This window comes from Schistocerca americana, chromosome 8 (assembly GCF_021461395.2).
Source record: "Schistocerca americana isolate TAMUIC-IGC-003095 chromosome 8, iqSchAmer2.1, whole genome shotgun sequence".
Lineage (NCBI taxonomy): Eukaryota > Metazoa > Arthropoda > Insecta > Orthoptera > Acrididae > Schistocerca > Schistocerca americana.
In genome coordinates, this window is record NC_060126.1 from 524,380,106 (window position 1) to 524,397,354 (window position 17,249).

The following is a 17,249-nucleotide window of genomic DNA, read 5'->3' on the forward strand; positions in this document are numbered from 1 at the left end:
TGCAAAAATTTCTGGAGAAAGGTCACATTCAAATGGAGTGTGACTCTATGCACTACACCATAGAAAGGAAGCTAAAAAACACACATACTCCTGCTGGCTATGTAGAAGTTTGTGCTGCCACAAGACAAAGTCCTAGACCTTATGTTGTCAATTATTTGGACCACACGTTTTGCAAGTCCTATGATAAACTCTCGTTGTATTCGTCTATACGGCCAGGATCCAAAATTGGGGATCCAACAGTGACTGATATCCGGTGTCTCAAGTATGATTCCTCCGGAAAAATGGAATATAAATTGAAATTCAGCGATACATGGGAACCACTTCCAAGAAGGATGTCAAACATACCCAGCTCATTTACAGTGCCCCCTCTCTACAATTCACCACTAAAGATCAGCGCAGAAAAGTTTGCGCATTTGCAACAACTAAAGCTGCTCCTTCCTAAGGATGTGCATTCATTTTATGACACACTGCATCACATTTGTACTGAGAGAACATGTCCGTGTCTAAAAAAATGCAGCCGAAAATAAACTTGTTTACAGCCACCTATGACTGTCAGTGTAACAGCAATAGTAACAATAATAAATGTTAATGAACTGCACAAATGTTTACAGTAATAAAAGGTTAATTAAAGTTAACAACATTGTTTCTATGTTTTTTAAACACTGTAATTTGTTAACATCCAGATTCGAATATTTTGATCAATGTGAAATTATTCATTTCACTTTACATCTGTAACAATGTATCGTTACAGATGTTTCATAATACACAAATAATGCAAAATTTAAGTAAGTTTTTTAAAATAAATTCATTTCAATTCCTAACCGTGCACTCGTTACATGCCTCTTATCTCCTTCACTACCAAAAAAATAACTGTGAAAACCTCGTAACTCCAAAAACCGGCAGACAATTTGAAGTGCATAATAAAGTCTGATGTACCAATGACCGGATCCATATTGTGTAGAAGAAACCACTAAATTTGACTAATCAGGTCCTCATGTGATTTCTATAATTAGTTTCTTGCTTCTCCTGTAAAATTTGACCAATTTGAGTTACGAGGTTTTCATTGCCTAGCGACGATAAGTAGCAAGAAACATTCGTACAACAGACACAGCAGTAACATAAAAAGCTCACCTAAACACAAAAAAAGAATAACAGTGTTTGCAGACAGCCATGGGCGTTCAGTTGCAGCTAACTTAATGCATCAAAGTCATAGTAATTTCGTAATCCAAGGAAATGTTATACCAGGTGCACCATTAACTTCAATACTTGAAAGCTGTAACAACTTACAGAATCTCACAATGAATGACACAGTTATAATCTGGGGTGGCACAAATGATGTAGCCAGAAACGAAGCAGACAAGGCATTAAATGCTATAACATCAGCATTAATTAAGCTTCAGCACACAAATGTAATCATAGTAGGGATACCCCATAGATATGATCTTGAAAACTGGTCTTGTGTGAACGATGAAACCAGGCGAACAAATAGGAAAATAGCCAAAATATTGAAATCTTTCCAAAACAATCAGTTTGTAACAGTCCCTGAGAACAGAGACTGGTACACTTCTCACGGACTACACCTAAATGCTAATGGCAAGGAAGAAATGGCCAGAACTTTACTTGCAGTCATCTCTCCAAAAAATCAACTAAAGCCTGCAATATGACTTGAGTGGAAGGATCCAGATGGAACTGAGCAAATAATACCACAGCAAGAAAAAATTACAGTAGCAGAAATCAACCACAATGTTGTCAAGAGGACAGTAACGAACAATGGAGTAGAAAGATCAGTTTGCAGCAACAGGATATTCAAAAGTCCAGAAACACATTGTGCTCCTAGAAGATCCTCAAGACCAATAAAACCCAGATTTCAAAGTGACATGTTTTTGTGGGAAAGTAAAGCAACTAACAATTTCCCAGGACTGGGTAAAAACAACTTGCCAAGCCAGCTAGTCAAAACAACAGAAGCTGTGGCATCAACTGCAGACCCCTCAGCATCACTTACTCAGTCAGATGTGGTGGAGTACACAGCTCCAGTCACTGCAACACCAGGCAGCTCGGCAACTCCTCAGACTGTACGGAGCGAGAAGGCACCTCGACAGCTACCTTGACAACTAGACAGACATGAAATTATTTACTGTAAACTAGAGGGCTACTCCTTAGCAAATAGTTATTGTAGACAGCAACATAAGGGTGGTGGTGTGGCAGTTTACATTAGTGAGAATCTTGAGTACAAGAAATTAAACTATCTAGACCAGTACAATAAAGAAGGCTTGATTGAAGTGACAGGCATCAAAGTCCACACCAAAGAGTGTAGAGAGGTTATGAGAAAACATAAAGTTATTGGGATTTACCATCCACCAAAGGCTGATGTTGTTAGCTTCATAGACATATTTAGTAGAGTAGTGGGACGTTGTGGTCCCAGTGACCTAACTACACTTGGTGATCTGAATATTGAGGCAAAATCTTCCAGTTTGTGTAATATGAGGTTAATAGATACTCTTAAGCCATATAATCTCGTAAATGTAGTAAATAGTGATACCAGGGTAACAAAGTCCACATCTAGCAGAATTGATTATGTTATACTATGTAAACATATTAAAGACAGTGTTAGGTGCTGGAATATGGATTTTCACTACTCTGACCACAAATGCCAGCTTGTAGAGTATGTAAACACAAGCATCCCAAAAATGACAAAAGTTACCGAAAATGAAATAATCCTAAAAGAGGGTAACATCCTTGCCCTAAGAAATAAATTAGCTATAGAGGACTGGGATCTGGTTTACCAGACTGAAGGATCTGAAAACAAATGGGTCAAATTCTATGATACTATGCTAAGACACTTTGACAGATGCTGCCCTGTTAAAAAAATACAAAGAGAGTTCACCCATAACCAAATTGCAAAAACCAACAGACTGATACTTCCAGCAAATATGATAAAACTCAGGCAAAACATCCAGGACCTGGATGTGTTACACAAGTCAACAAACCTGCAGGTTTTTTAAGACCAAGTACAATGAAGCCAAGAAAATCTTTAAGAAAGAGCTTTCAATTCTAAGAAAACAGATATACAGCACTGAAATAGCTCAATCAGACAATATAGCCAAGACCTCATGGAGAATTGTAAATCAATTTCGCAAAGCCACACCGAAGCCAGAAACTGAAATTGTAAATATAAGACATGAAGGAAACACAATTAAAGATCCTAATAAAGTCTGCAATGTTTTCAATAAATACTTTATATCTGCAGCTGTTAGTCCAGTTAATAACACAATTGTGAGTAGTGAGGTAAAGCTCTGCCCCATTGAAGAGCCACCTTTTGAATTCAAACAAGTAAGTGAAAAAGAAATAGGCAGGATAACAAATAACTTAAAGAATAAGTACTCATCCGGATGGGATGGTTTGAGTAGTATCATGATTAAAAAATGTAATAAGGAATTAGTTAAAATAATCACCCACCTGGTAAACTGCAGTATTAGAGAACATACATTTCCAAATGTATTGAAATGGAGCACAGTTAAACCAGTGCATAAAAAAGGATCCAATGAAGAGGTTTCAAATTTCAGGCCCATATCATTAATACCTGTCTTCAGCAAAGTATTTGAAGTTGTGCTGCTGACACAACTTAGTGACTATTACTTGAAAAATAAGTTCCTAACAGACACACAACATGGATTCCGAAAAGATCATAGTACTATCACAGCAATTACGGAATTTCTTCAAAAAACGTATGGTGCCCTTCATCAAGGAATGCAAACAGCTGGCATATTTCTAGACCTCACTACAGCCTTTGACTCGGTAAACCATGAGTTACTTTTAAGTAAACTTGAGTCATACAATGTAAATGCTGCATCCATGCAATTGCTGACTACATATTTATTTAACCGCAAGCAGTGTACAACACTGACTTACAAAATCAATAATCAGATCATTAATTTCCAGTCCAAATATGAGACAGTCACACAAGGTTTACCCCAGGGCTCAATTTTGGGCCCTTTCCTTTTCCTAGTGTACATAAATGATATAGAGCAACCTTTCAACTCCCAATTGGTAACTTATGCAGACGATACCTCACTGTTATTTCTTGGTAAACAAAATGATGAGTTAACGTTGGTAGCAACTGAGGGCCTACGTCAAATAACTACTTATTTCCAAGATCAAGGTTTGAAAATTAATATCAGTAAATCTCAGTTATTGCCATTTAAACTTACAAACTCATACCAAACCTCTATCAGTAACATAGGTGGAATTGAAGTAGTGGACACAGAAGGCTGCAGATTTCTAGGTATTCACCTAGATGAAAATCTAAGATGGGTAAACCATATCAAATTTTTATGCAATAAAATCAACAGTTCATTACATCTAATCAACCAGTTATCAAAAGTAGTCCCACGTCAGACATTAAAAACAATTTATTATGGAACCATTTTTGCACAGATTAATTACGGGATAGAGATATGGGGTTGTGCTGCCGACATACATATGAACAGAATATTAACCCTACAGAAATGAGCAATCAGAATTATCCATGGATTAGGGTATAGAGATTCATGCAGGGAAATCTTTGTTCATCATAAATACCTCACAGTCTACTCACTGTATCTTTACAAATTAATTATATTTTTTGTGACACATCAAAATAAAGCAACAAAGTGCTCTGATATGCATGCCTATAATACAAGAAATAAAGACTGCTGCTACAGACAGAGAACAAAATTAAAAACAACAGACCATAGTCCATGCCTTAGTGGTCAAATATGGTACAACAGATTACCGAGCTCTATAAGGTGCCACAAAGGGAACTTATTCAAAGTGAAACTGAAATATTTCTTGATTGACAAGTGTTTATATTCTTTAAGTGAATATTAATATTAAACTAAAATAAATTATATATATATATATATATATATATATATATATATATATATATATATATATATATATAATAGAGGGAAACATTCCACATGGGAAGAATATATCTAAAAACACAGATGATGTGACTTACCGAAGGAAAGTGCTGGCAGGTCGATAGACACACAAACATACACACAAAATTGAAGCTTAAGCAACAAACTGTTGCCTCCAGAATGAGATTTTCACTCTGCAGTGGAGTGTGCGCTGATATGAAACTTCCTGGCATATTAAAACTGTGTGCCCGACCGAGACTCGAAATCGGGACCTTTGCCTTTCGCGGGAAAGTGCTCTACCGTCTGAGCTACCGAAGCACGACTCACGCCCGGTACTCACAGCTTTACTTCTGCCAGTACCTCGTCTCCTACCTTCCAAACTTTACTGGCAGAAGTAAAGCTGTGAGTACCGGGCGTGAGTCGTGCTTCGTTAGCTCAGATGGTAGAGCACTTGCCCGCGAAAGGCAAAGGTCCCGAGTTCGAGTCTCGGTCGGGCACACAGTTTTAATCTGCCAGGAAGTTTCAAACTGTTGCCTCATCAGGAAAGAGGAAAGGAGAGGGAAAGACGAAAGGATGTGGGTTTTAAGGGAGAGGGTAAGGAGTCATTCCAATCCCAGGAGGGGAAAGACTTACCTTAGGGGGAAAAAAGGAAAAAAGGACAGATATACACTCGCGCACACACACACACACACACACACACATCCATCCGCACATACACAGACACAATCAGACATTTGTAAAGGCAAACTCTTTGCCTTTACAAATGTCTGATTGTGTCTGTGTATGTGCGGATGGATGTGTGTGTGTGTGTGTGTGTGTGCGAGTGTATACCTGTCCTTTTTTCCTTTTTTCCCCCTAAGGTAAGTCTTTCCCCTCCTGGGATTGGAATGACTCCTTACCCTCTCCCTTAAAACCCACATCCTTCCGTCTTTCCATCTCCTTCCCTCTTTCCTGATAAGGCAACAGTTTGTTGCGAAAGCTTGAATTTTGTGTGTATGTTTGTGTTTGTTTGTGTATCTATCGACCTGCCAGCACTTTCGTTCGGTAAGTCACATCATCTGTGTGTGTGTGTGTGTGTATATATATATATATATATATATATATATATATATATATATATATATATAAAAATCAAAAAACAAAGATGATGTGACATTACCAACAAACACTGTCTGCCTGTGTCCATTCATGCGAATGGACAGTTTGTTGCTGGTCATTCCCACATAGAATGCATCACAGTGTAGGCAGGTTAGTTGGTAAATCACGTGGGTGCTTTCACACTTGGCTCTGCCTTTGATCGTGTACACCTTCCGGGTTACAGGACTGGAGTAGGTGGTGGTGGGAGGGTGCATGGGACAGGTTTTACACCATCTCTGGCTGCAACCCTTCTTTGCATCAGTCCCTATACCAGTTCCAAACTGAACAATCCATTGCCCTCTCCCACCTAATCCTTCACCTACACATCAACTTAGCCAATGAACACACCCGTCAACTCCTATCCTTAATAAAAGTCCTTAATCTTTCCTCTCCCACATCCACACCGGCTGTTCAGAGCATCCTCCTACAGGTCAACCGCAAATTAGAACAGCATGCCACCCTCCACCTCGAAAAACTATCCAATCTCCTGGTTTCCCACCTCCGGAAAGGCAACTCACTCACCCTTCACAACCTTTCCAGCAAACCTCAACCTCCTCTCATTGCACACAAACCCAGTCTCTCCCATCTACTCAATCTCCCACTTCCAGCTCCACTCCCTCCAAGACCTCAAAATTCCAATCAACACAATCTGGAACCACAACACCCTAATTCAGTAGTTAACCTTTCCTCCAAACCTCTCTCCCAATCCGAAACCTCTGTCCTATCCAAAGGCCTCACCTTCAGCCCCACTCCCAGATTCAACCAAACAGCCCTCGTCAAAGATTTACTGTCCTACTCTCGTCCTCTCTGCTGGAAATATCACTTTACCACGAAGAAAAATGATCCTAATCCTACTCCCAATGATCCAACTCCCCAGGACACTATCCAAATTGAACCCTGCCTGGAACAGTTCCGTCCTTCATCGCAGCGGGACCCACCTCCTCTTCCTCAAAATCACCCTCTCCAAACCTTCCAGGAATTTCTGACTTCCAGCCTTGCATCTCAATCCTTATTAAAAAACCTTAATCCTACTCCCAACATCACCACTGCTGAAGCCCAGGCTATCCGTGATCTGAAGGCTGACCGATCCATCGTCATTCTTCCGGCGGACAAGGGTTCGACGACCGTGGTACTTGATCGTCGGGAGTATGTGGCTGAGGGACTGCGTCAGGTTTCAGACAACACCACATACAAAGTTTCCAAGGTAATCCCATTCCCGATGTCCAGGCGGAGCTTCAAGGAATCCTCAGAACCTTAGGCCCCCTGCAAAACCTTTGACCTGACTCCATCAACCTCCTGACCCCACCGACACCCCGCACCCCTACCTACTGCCTTCTTCCTAAAATTCACAAACCCAATCATCCCGGCCGCCCCATTGTAGCCGGTTACCAAGCCCCCACAGAACATATCTCTGCCTACGTAGATCAACACGTTCAACCCATTACATGCAGTCTCCCATCCTTCATCAAAGACGAAAACCACTTTCTCGAACGCCTGGAATTCTTACCCAATCTGTTACCCCCGGAAACCATCCTTGTAACCATCGATGCCACTTCCTTATACACAAATATTCCGCACGTCCAGGGCCTCGCTGCGATGGAGCATTTCCTTTCACGCCGATCACCTGCCACCCTACCTAAAACCTCTTTCCTCATTACCGTAGCCAGCTTCATCCTGACCCACAACTTCTTCACTTTTGAAGGCCAGACATACCAACAATTAAAGGGAACAGCCATGGGTACCAGGATGGCCCCCTCGTACACCAACCTATTCATGGGTCGCCTAGAGGAAGCCTTCTTGGTTACCCAGGCCTGCCAACCTAAAGTTTGGTACAGATTTATTGATGACATCTTCATGATCTGGACTCACAGTGAAGAAGAACTCCAGAATTTCCTCTCCAACCTCAACTCCTTTGGTTCCATCAGATTCACCTGGTCCTACTCCAAATCCCACGCCACTTTCCTTGACATTGACCTCCATCTGTCCAATGGCCAGCTTCACACGTCCGTCCACATCAAACCCACCAACAAGCAACAGTACCTGCATTATGACAGCTGCCACCCATTCCACATCAAACGGTCCTTTCCCTACAGCCTAGGTCTTTGTGGCAAACGAATCTGCTCCAGTCCGGAATCTCTGAACCATTACACCAACAACCTGACAACAGCTTTCGCATCCCGTAACTACCCTCCCGACCTGGTACAGAAGCAAATAACCAGAGCCACTTCCTCATCCCCTCAAACCCAGAACCTCCCACAGAAGAACCACAAAAGTGCCCCACTGGTGACAGGATACTTTCTGGGACTGGACCAGACTCTGAATGTGGCTCTCCAGCAGGGATACAACTTCCTCAAATCCTGCCCTGAAATGAGATCCATCCTTCATGAAATCCTCCCCACTCCACCAAGAGTGTCTTTCCGCCGTCCACCTAACCTTCGTAACCTGTTAGTTCATCCCTATGAAATCCCCAAACCACCTTCCCTACCCTGTGGCTCCTATCCTTGTAACCGCCCCCGGTGTAAAAGCTGTCCCATGCACCCTCCCACCACCACCTACTCCAGTCCTGTAACCCGGAAGGTGTACACGATCAAAGGCAGAGCCACGTGTGAAAGCACCCACGTGATTTACCAACTGACCTGCCTACACTGTGATGCATTCTAAGTGGGAATGACCAGCAACAAACTGTTCATTCGCATGAATGGACACAGGCAGACAGTGTTTGTTGGTAATGAGGATCACCCTGTGGCTAAACATGCCTTGGTGCACGGCCAGCACATCTTGGCACAGTGTTACACCGTCCGGGTTATCTGGATACTTCCCACCAACACCAACCTATCCGAGCTCCGGAGATGGGAACTTGCTCTTCAATATATCCTCTCTTCCCGTTACCCACCAGGCCTCAATCTCCGCTAATTTCAAGTTACCGCCACTTATATCTCACCTGTCATTCAACAACATCTTTGCCTCTGCACTTCCGCCTCGACTGACATCTCTGCCCAAACTCTTTGCCTTTTAATATGTCTGCTTGTGTCTGTATATGTGTGGATGGATAAGTGTGTGTGTGTGAGTGTATACCCATCCTTTTTTCCCCCTAAGGTAAGTCTTTCTGCTCCCGAGATATGAATGACTCCTTACCCTCTCCCTTAAAACCCACATCCTTTCGTCTTTCCCTCTCCTTCCCTCTTTCCTGATGAGGCAACAGTTTGTTGCGAAAGCTAGAATTTTGTGTGTATGTTTGTGTTTGTTTGTGTGTCTTTCGACCTGCCAGTGCTTTCGTTTAAATTTTCCCCACGTGGAATGTTTCCCTCTCTTTTATATATATATATATATATATGACTTACCATACGAAAGCGCTGGCAGGTCGATAGAAACACAAGCAAACACATACATACACGCAACCAGTGGTTGCTTCATCAGGAAAGAGGGAAGGAGAGGGAAAGACGAAAGGATGTGGGTTTTAAGGGAGAGGGTAAGGAGTCATTACAATCCCGGGAGCGGAAAGACTTACCTTAGGGGGAAAAAAGGACAGGTATACACTTGCACACACACAAATATCCATCCGCACATACACAGACACCTTTTCCCCGTGTGGAATTTTTCCCGCGTGGAATGTTTCCCTCTAAAAACAAAGATGATGTGACTTACCAAATGAAAGTGCTGGCAGGTCTACAGACACACAGACAAACACAAACATACACACAAAATTCAAGCTTTCGCAACAAACTGTTGCCTCATCAGGAAAGAGGGAAGGGGAGGGAAAGACGAAAGGATGTGGGTTTTAAGGGAGAGGGTAAGGAGTCATTCCAATCCCGGGAGCGGAAAGACTTACCTTAGGGGGAAAAAAGGACAGGTATACACTTGCACACACACAAATATCCATCCGCACATACACAGACACCTTTTTCCCGCGTAGAATTTTTCCCGCGTGGAATTTTTCCCGCGTGGAATGTTTCCCTCTAAAAACAAAGATGATGTGACTTACCAAATGAAAGTGCTGGCAGGTCGACAGACACACAGACAAACACAAACATACACACAAAATTCAAGCTTTCGCAACAAACTGTTGCCTCATCAGGAAAGAGGGAAGGGGAGGGAAAGACGAAAGGATGTGGGTTTTAAGGGAGAGGGTAAGGAGTTATTCCAATCCCGGGAGAGGAAAGACTTACCTTAGGGGGAAAAAAGGACGGGTATACACTCGCGCACACACACACACACATCCATCCACACATATACAGACACAAGCAGACATATTTATATGGTTCTTTAAATATGTCTGCTTGTGTCTGTGTATGTGTGGATGGATATGTGTGTGTGTGCGAGTGTATACCCGTCCTTTTTTCCCCCTAAGGGAAGTCTTTCCGCTCCCGGGATTGGAATGACTCCTTACCCTCTCCCTTAAAACCTACATCCTTTCCTCTTTCCCTCTCCTTCCCTCTTTCCTGATGAGGCAACAGTTTGTTGCGAAAGCTTGAATTTTGTGTGTGTGTTTGTGTGTCTGTCGACCTGCCAGCACTTTCATTTGGTAAGTCACATCATCTTTGTTTTTAGATATATTTTTCCTATGTGGAATGTTTCCTTCTATTATAACCATATATATATATATATATATATATATATATATATATATATATATATATATATATATATATATATAGTTGTGTAAAATCTGAATATTTGTAATAGGTACGATGTAACACCCAATATTGTGCCTCATTAGCTACAATGGTACATTTGTATCATGTATATGTAACCACATATGTATATATGACTGTACTAAACTTGTAAAAAAATGCTATGACGTTTGCAAAAGACACCAGTTGGTGTCTCCATGCAAAAAAATACAATAAATAAAGAAAAAAAAAAAAAAAAAAGAATCACAGTCATCCATTATCGCACGGCATCTCGCCAGCAACCTGACATGAGGTCACCAATGGGAGCACTTGCACTGTAATAAATGAGTCGCAGACTATATGTGTACCCACATATGATTGGCGAACGGATCCCCTCCTGTTGGGATTTTAGAATCAGTGCCCATACGGCCATCTAAACTGTGGAATGTCAATTATGATGATGTGAACATAAGGGCAACACTATACTCAGACCTTGAGTGGAGAAAATCTCCGACCCAGTCGGGAATTGAACCTGAGCTCCTTCGGATAGCAATCTGTCGCGCTGACTGTGCAGCTACCGAGGTGGACTTCTGAAAGTTCGCTCATTTAGTGTACGAGTGCAGGTCGTTACACGGCCAAAGTGAACCGTCAGAGAGCTGCACAGTTTGAGGTTACCTCAGAAATGAACCTACCAGTAAGTGTAGTTAATTACTGTATCTTCTACAAGATAAATCATTAAGAGGACCATTTCAAAAGTGATTTTTACTACACAGCATCAAACTGCAAAGTCCGTATATGGCGTAGTGCTATTGTAAATTATTTGTGGCGTCTGGAAAATGCCAACAACACAAAGCATGTATCATAGAACTTAAAGCTGTATCAATATTTTACATAGTGTAACATCCCCAAGATTTCCAAATTTTCGTTGTCAAAAGTGCGTCACTGCTGGTAACAGCCAAGTAGATACTGAATTCATCACGTCCCCCACATTTCAGCACTGCTGTTAACCCGTATCAATTATTCTGAAAAACACAGTTTCTGAAAACATCTCTTATATTAACAGTATTTATTAGTATTATTTGTTTGTTTGTGGATGACTAGATGTTCACTTGGAGATATGGTTTCTGGAAGTTTCTCAACTTACCAAGCTGATGCTCCACACTTTTCAGAATGTACTAGAATTTTTACAGAATCATTCTAAAATAACTGTGGAAACCATCTGGATTATTACATACGTATTTTTCCTCTTCTTTTATAAATTTCATTTACCCATTCCTTCCTCCTTTTCCACTGTCTTGGCTTTCGCCGTTATTATACTTGTGGAGAAAAGACCTTACTCGGTGGCCAAGTGGTCTCTCTCTCTCTCTCTCTCTCTCTCTCTCTCTCTCTCACACACACACACACACACACACACATACACACACACACACACACACACACACACACATTTCTCAAGTCACTGTTTTCTTTCTGTTGTGGTAAGACCCACAGTGTATTAGAAGGTACTCATCACCATAGAACCAGCAAAAGTAGAGAAATACTCTCTGACAAGCACCTCAGATGAAAGCCATTTTCCTACACATATGTGTTTCCAGATTTTTTCCCCACCCTCATACGCGTGTGCCCACACACACACACACACATGCACACGCTCTTTGTAGTAACAATGAATTATGTTTGAACTTGGCACCTACAACACAGTTCAATCATTCTTACCAAGACAAAATTAATTATAAGGTTTCATTCTGTTGAAATTTGCACTCTGCAGCAGAGTGTGCAGTGATATAAAATTTTCTAGCAGATTAAAACTGTGTGCCTGACCGAGACTCAAACTTAGAAGTTTTGCCTTTCATCATAAAGTGCCCTACCAGCTGAGCTCCGCAAGCACAGCTCACAACCTGTCCTCACAGCTTTACTTCTGGAAGTACGTCATCTACTACTTCCAAACTCCACAGCAGTTCTCCTATAAAACTTGCAGAACTACCACTCATATAAGAAAAGATATTAAAGAGATCTTAGCCACAGCCAGGGAGGTGTTTCCAGAAAGAAATTTTCACTCTGCAGCAGAGTGTGCACTGATATGAAGCTTTCTGCCAGATTAAAATCTGTGTGGACAGCTCGTGAGTCTTGCTTGAGTAGCTCATTTGATAGACCACTTGCCCGCAAAAGGCAAAGAGCCCGAGTTTGAGTCTTGGTGTGGCCACACAGTTTTAATCTGCCAGGAAGTTTCATATCTGCACACGTGCTGCTGCAGAGTGAAAATTTCATTCTAGAAATATTCCTCAGGCTGTGGCTAAGCCATGTCTCTGCAATATTCTTTCTACCAGAAGTCCTAGTCTTGTGAGTTTCACAGGAGAGCACCTGTGAAGTTTGTAATGTATGAGATAAGGTACTGACAAAAGTGAAGCTGTGGGGATGGGATGCAAGTCATTCTTGAGGAGCTCGCTCAGTAGACCACTTGCCTGCAGAGGGTAATGTTCCCGAGTCTGAGTCTCGGTCTGGCCCACAGTTTGAATCTGCCAGAAAGCTTAATATCTACACCTTTCCACTAAAATAATTTCTGGGCTGTAAAACACTCTTCCAAAATACCAGCCCGTTTCCAAAATCATTTCAGGGATATACTTCCATTTAGAGGCACTGTGGTATCTTCTGCATCTGTATATGACTCAAATCTTGGAAGACATTCTTTAGCACACATTACAACTGGTACTTAATAATTCCACAGTGTTTCATGACATAGGCACTTCATAATAAATTGTTTGTTTATTGGTTGTGATAGTGTGGTTGTTCCATGCCTTTACAATATATCTAGTGAAAGATAACACTTACAAGTCATTAACAACCTAACTTTTAACCAGTAATGTATATTTTATGATGTTAAAAAGAATGTATTTTATTTTCAGGAAGCAGAATGTGAAAAGTCAGCCATGGACATAAAGTATACGACCGACACGAAAATTGAGGACAACTCTCGAATGTTCAAGCTGCAAAAGGCCAACTTTGACAAAGAAGTCAACACTGCTGTAAGTACATTAGCATCTGCAATATTCTGTAGGTCTAAGTTTCTCACAAATCAGAACAACTTGTAAATTTTGTACTGTTTAGAGGCAACAATATGACAATATTGATAGTCAGTCAGTACATTTTTCTAGACAAGTTGGAATGTTTTGTTATAGGCATCAAGAAAATACATCACACTGTCTAGGTAGGTGTAGATGGATGTTTGTTTTGCATGATTCATGGAATTCACATGCTTTTTATCCCATGTAAGTTCAATATGAAATTCACAGTGATATTTAGTTCTTCATTGATCACTAACAGGTTACCTAGTGTTGCCCCACTTTATATTTATCCCTGTCCTATAGAAGAAAATAATAAAATTTATTACAGTATAAAAACAAACATAGTTTCCTTATAAGTTTTTAAAGGTATGAATGAAATATACAAATTATAAAATATTTTACAAATACTTTGTAATATTAATTTATTGCATAACTTGGTTATACATAATATTTTTGCTTTCCACCCCATGTGCAAGAATAAATAAATTCTTGAGTGAATTCACCATTAAGCAAGCAACATTAATCTGTCCTCAAGAGAAACATGGTGAACTCAAATCCTCGGTACTTAAGACTGCTCCTGTAATTTATTAATTGTGATTGAGAATAAAAGTTTTTGATTATTTTTGTGTAGCAGATTCTTCCCATTCCCATATACTTTTTTAATGCTTTTGAATGCTGCTATGTGTGTCGTAACCATACTATATTTTTTCCTGGATAGTAAGCTTCATCTGCATTAAGTTCAGCTGAAATTTATTAATGTTTATACCAGCCATCCAACTCTGTTGAGACATTGTGACATTTCCAGAGACATTCAAAGAAGGACTATGGTCCGTAGCATGGAAATCATGCAGTACTAGTTGGAGGTGACTTTAACCTGCCGAGTATAGACAGGGATTTCTATGAATTCATTGTGGGGGCAGATGTTACAGATAGACACTCACACAAAATACCTTTGAACACATTTTCTGAAAATTATCTTGAACAGGTAGCTCACCAACCCACACACAATAGAAATATCTTAGATCTTGTAACTACAAATAGGCTGGACCTTAGTGACAGTGTCAGTATAGAAAAGGGGATTAGCGATCATGATGTCATTATAGCAGCTATGATTATGAAAGTCACTAAATCAGCAAGAAGGCTAGGAGAGTGTTTCTACTAGATGGGGCAGATAAGCAGTCATTAGCATATCACAGAGACAATGAATTTACATCTCTTAGTACCAGTAAGATAGATGTAGAGGAATTATGGCCAAAGTTTAAGCACACTGTAAATTGTGATCTGGAGAGTTATGTTCCTAGTAAGTGGATGAAGGATTGAAAAGACCCACCATGGTTTCATGGTGGATGCTAAGGAAGCAGAGGCTGTTGCACCATCAGTTCAAAAGGGAACACACAAATAATGACAAGCAAAGGTTAGTAGAAATGCATGCATCTGTGGAAAGATCTATGCATGAAGCATACAACTATCACCATCACACCTTAGTAAAAGGTGTGGCAGAGAACCCAAGAAAAATATGGTCATATGTAAAGTCACTAAGTGATTCTAAGGCTTCCATTCAGTCTCTTGTTGACCAGTCTGGTGTGGCAGTTGAAGATAACAAAATGAAAGCCGAAGTTTTAAATTTCACGTTCAATAAATCATTCATACAGGAGAATCATACAAATATGCCATCATTTGACCATTGAACAGAGTCCCATATGGATGACATAATAATAAGCATCCATGGTGTAGAGAAACAACCGATAAATTTGAAGCAAATAAATCAACAGGTCCATATGGAATCCCAATTTGATTTTACAAATAGTACTCGATGACATTGTTCCCTTACCTAACTCATATTTATCCTGAGTTTCTAGCCTAGAACAAAGTACCAAGTGACTGGAAAAAGGGGAGGTGACTCCATTATATAAGAAAGGTAAAAGAATGGACCTGCAAAATTATGGATCAATATCCCTAACTTAGTTTTGGTGCAGAATCCATAAACATATTCTCAGTTTTGATAATAAACTTTCTTGAGATTGAGAAGCTTGTGTTCACAAATCGGCATGATTTTAGAAAGAATCACTCATGTGAAATTCAGCTACCCTTTTCTTAGATGATATATTGCAAACTGTGGATGAAGGGCAACAGGCAGATTCCATATTTCTATATTTCTGGAAAGTATCTGACATGGCACCCCACAGCAGGCTGTAAATGGAGGTACCAGAATACGGAATAGGTTTACGGATATGTGAGTGGCTTGAAGACTTCTTTCGTAATAGAACCCAGTTTGTTGTCCTGGATGGTGAATGTTCATCAGAGACACAGGTATTACCAGGAATGCCCCAGGGAAGTGTAAGAGGACTGCTGTTGTTCTCTGTATACATAAATGATTTGGTGGACAGGATGGGCAGCAATCTGCATTGTTTGCTGATGATGCTGTGGTGTACGGTAAGGTGTCAAAGTTTAATGGCTGTAGGAACATGCAAGATTACTTGACAAAATTTTTAGTTGGCGTGATGAATGGCATTTAGCTCTAAATGTGGAAAAATGTAAGTTAATATGGATGCATAGGAAGAACAAACCTGTAATGTTCGGTTAGAGTGTTACTATGCCCTGCTTGAGGTAGGCAAGTCCTTTTAATTATCTGGGCACAATGTTGCAAAGCAATATGAAAGGGAAAAGCATGAAAGAACTGTGGCAGAGAAGGTGAATGATCAACTTCAGTTCATTTGGAGAATTTTAAGAAAGTGTGGTTCACCTGTAAAGGAGACCGCATATAGGACACTGGTGTGACCTATTCTTGAGTACTACTAAAGTGTTTGAAATCTGTACCAGGTCAGATAAAGGAAGACATCAAAGCAATTCAGATGGGGGTTGCTAGATTTGTTACTGGTAGCTTCAAACAGCACGTAAGTGTTATGGAGATGCTTCCGGAATTCAAATGGAAATCCCTGGAGGGAAGGCGATATTCTTTTCAAGAAACACTATTTAGAAAATTTGGAGAACCGGCATTTGAATGTGACTGCCAAATGATCCTGCAGCCACTAACGTACATTGTATGTAACGATCACAAAGGTAAGATTTGAGAAATTAGGGCTCATACGGAGGCATACAGACAGTCATTTTTCCCTTGCTCTTTTTGTGAGTGGAACAGGAAGGTATCCTTTGCCACTCACCAACAGTGCCTTGTGGAGCATCTATGTAGATGTAGATGTAGATTCATGTGTTTCAGATGGTGCTTACAAGCAACCCCCTTCTCTCTCTAACCCTCACCTCCATCTCTAAGAGTGTTACAGGTGTTGTATATAATCATCCCAGAGACCCTAAAAATTTTGGACTTCACGTATTTACAGCCTTAATCATGAAGGTTTATAATCAATAGCCTTATGTCTGTTTATATAATACATTTTTTGTAACAATGGAAACAAAATGTAGTGTGAGGAGGGCTATGCAAGAGGCGTTCAATGAATTCGAAAGTTAAGTTCTATGTACTGACTTGGCAGAAAATCCTAAGAAATTTTGGTCTTATGTCAAAGCAGTAGGTGGATCAA

The 17,249-nt window shown here is 40.5% G+C and overlaps 1 protein-coding gene across 1 annotated transcript in view; it reads left to right on the forward strand.

The window, feature by feature from the left end:
• The window catches only part of LOC124544988 (flotillin-2), a 318,114-nt gene that overhangs the window by 276,934 nt on the left and 23,931 nt on the right, over positions 1-17,249 (forward strand). Inside the window, exon 4 of the mRNA XM_047123744.1 lies at positions 13,555-13,674. Within this exon, the coding sequence (XP_046979700.1) occupies positions 13,555-13,674 (120 nt within the window). The remainder of the gene's footprint in view (positions 1-13,554; positions 13,675-17,249) is intronic.